This window comes from Phaseolus vulgaris, chromosome 3 (assembly GCF_051622355.1).
Source record: "Phaseolus vulgaris cultivar YP4 chromosome 3, ASM5162235v1, whole genome shotgun sequence".
Taxonomy (NCBI): domain Eukaryota; kingdom Viridiplantae; phylum Streptophyta; class Magnoliopsida; order Fabales; family Fabaceae; genus Phaseolus; species Phaseolus vulgaris.
The window spans coordinates 47171837-47173965 of record NC_143500.1 but is presented as its reverse complement, the minus strand read 5'-3'; the positions used below and the strand labels follow the sequence as shown (position 1 = coordinate 47173965).

General features: G+C 29.2%; 1 protein-coding gene across 1 annotated transcript; it reads left to right on the top strand.

The window, feature by feature from the left end:
* The first annotated feature begins 843 nt into the window (after nucleotides 1–843).
* On the top strand, nucleotides 844–1883 carry LOC137808139 (large ribosomal subunit protein eL43). The gene is made up of 5 exons (XM_068609103.2): nucleotides 844–911; nucleotides 1017–1056; nucleotides 1342–1430; nucleotides 1535–1617; nucleotides 1697–1883. The coding sequence occupies exons 1-5, from the start codon at nucleotides 909–911 to the stop codon at nucleotides 1758–1760; spliced, it is 279 nt and encodes a 92-aa protein (XP_068465204.1). The 5' UTR covers nucleotides 844–908; the 3' UTR covers nucleotides 1761–1883.
* Nucleotides 1884–2129: the final 246 nt, after the last annotated feature.

Here is a 2129-nt window from a genome sequence, read left to right as displayed (position 1 = left end):
ACAATGAAAGGCTCTAATCTCTAGTCGACGTGGGATCTCCAACACATAATTTTTTTAATTTTAAAAATTTCAAAAAATTTATTTATTATTTTCTTATTTGCATATTCCCATCAAGATTGAAAAAAAAAAGTACTAACTATAATGATTTATTTGATTTTCATAAGAAAAATAAAAATTTGAATTACAACCGTGAAATAAATGAAAGTAACAAAAACTCATAATGAAAGTGGAAGAAAGAAAAAAGTGGTGAGCCACAAATTTTCAATTACTAGCAAAAGAAAAGCTAAATAATTTATATATAGTTCTTTCTAAAATTTTGTTTTGGAAAAGCAGTTTTGAAAACTAAACTATAACATCAGTCTTAAAATTTATTTATAAAAAAATTATTTTTTTATATGGTTGTAATATATTCATATTTATTAAAACAAATTATAAATCTACACTCTTAATATAAATATTTAAATAATAATATTTATTTGATTTTAAATATTTGTTTACTACAATTATCACTAATGTTATCGACTATAAACAATTTTTTTTAAATTTGATATTAATTTTTTTAGTTTTAAATTTAAATAATTCTAAAATGATAAAATAGCCAAAATAAAATATAAAATATTAATATAAACATAAAATAGAAAAAATTTATTTACGAAAATACATTTATAATAAAGAATCCCTAAATAGGTATAGATTATATAATATTTTTAAAAAACATAAAGCAAAATCTAGTAAGTAAATAAATCAGAGTTCAATAAGAACCAATAAACCGGATATTTACCGACCCGACCCGAACCCAATGTGGTTTTCTATAAATTTCGGGAAATGACGATTAGGGTTTCTGCGTCTGCTCCATTCATTCGTTCACCGCCCCCAAACCTCTCTGCAGCGCCTTCGATCCAGAAAACATGGTATTCTCTCTTCCCTCTCTTTCCATTCTCAAGCATCTCACGTTTTTTTCTATTGTTATTATTGTGCCTCATTTTATGTTAAAACTGCGCATTTTGTTTTTGCAGACTAAGAGAACAAAGAAGGCTGGCATTGTTGGAAAATATGGTATGTATTATTGCTTCGATTTGACCCAAATCTCATGATGTTTTATGCAATTAGATTGTTGGTTCAGTCTTAATTTTGTTGCTTCCTGTCTTAAATCTTATTTAGTTTTGAGAATAATGTTTATTGGTTGATGTATTTTTATAATGTGACGATTGCTTGCTAAAACACTTTGTTTTGGAATGAAGATTGTTATGCGAACATAGGTTGTTAAGAATGCTGTCACAGGAACATGTTTATTTTGCTTTAATTAATTCCTGAGCAATTTTTCCGATTTGTTTTTATCAGGTACCCGTTATGGTGCCAGTCTGCGGAAGCAGATTAAGAAGATGGAAGTTAGTCAACACAGCAAGTTCTTCTGTGAATTTTGTGGAAAGGTAGCTAAACCTTGGTTTCTTGTATATGTTTAGATCATGTGTCCACTAAGTTTACACTAGCGTTTCAAAATGTTTGAATTCTGATGTTCTAATTTTTCTGGCAGTATGCTGTGAAGAGAAAAGCCGTGGGAATATGGGGATGCAAGGACTGTGGTAAAGTGAAAGCAGGGGGTGCTTACACTTTGAAGTAATGCTCTTCTTCCTCTGTACATAAATGTTTTATTTTCCAAACCAGAGACCTAATTTTGTTCTCATTGTTTTGGCAGCACCGCAAGTGCCGTGACTGTAAGGAGCACTATCAGGAGGTTGAGAGAGCAGACTGAGAGTTAAGCTTGTTGTTAATGCTATCAATTAGATTTGTTTGGAAGTTGTTAGTTTTTGTTCACAGTCAAAGTAAACTCTTTTAATTTTTTTATCTGAGTTAACTCTTATGAATTTAGTTGTTTTGGACTCTATGTCGGAGTAATTTTGCTTATAGTTTCTTTTTATCGTTGCAACTATAGTCTCTGAATCTACATTCTCAAGTATTTTATTTTTAAGATTTTTGTTGTTGGAGCTCACCAATGCTTTACTCCTGATCGTTTTTGGTGTATACCGATCATTGAAAATAAATTTTTGTATAAAGCTATTAGGTTTTTAAATTGAAATTCTGTTGGACCAGTTTTCATAGAATTTTTGTTTTAAAAATGTGTCAAGTGA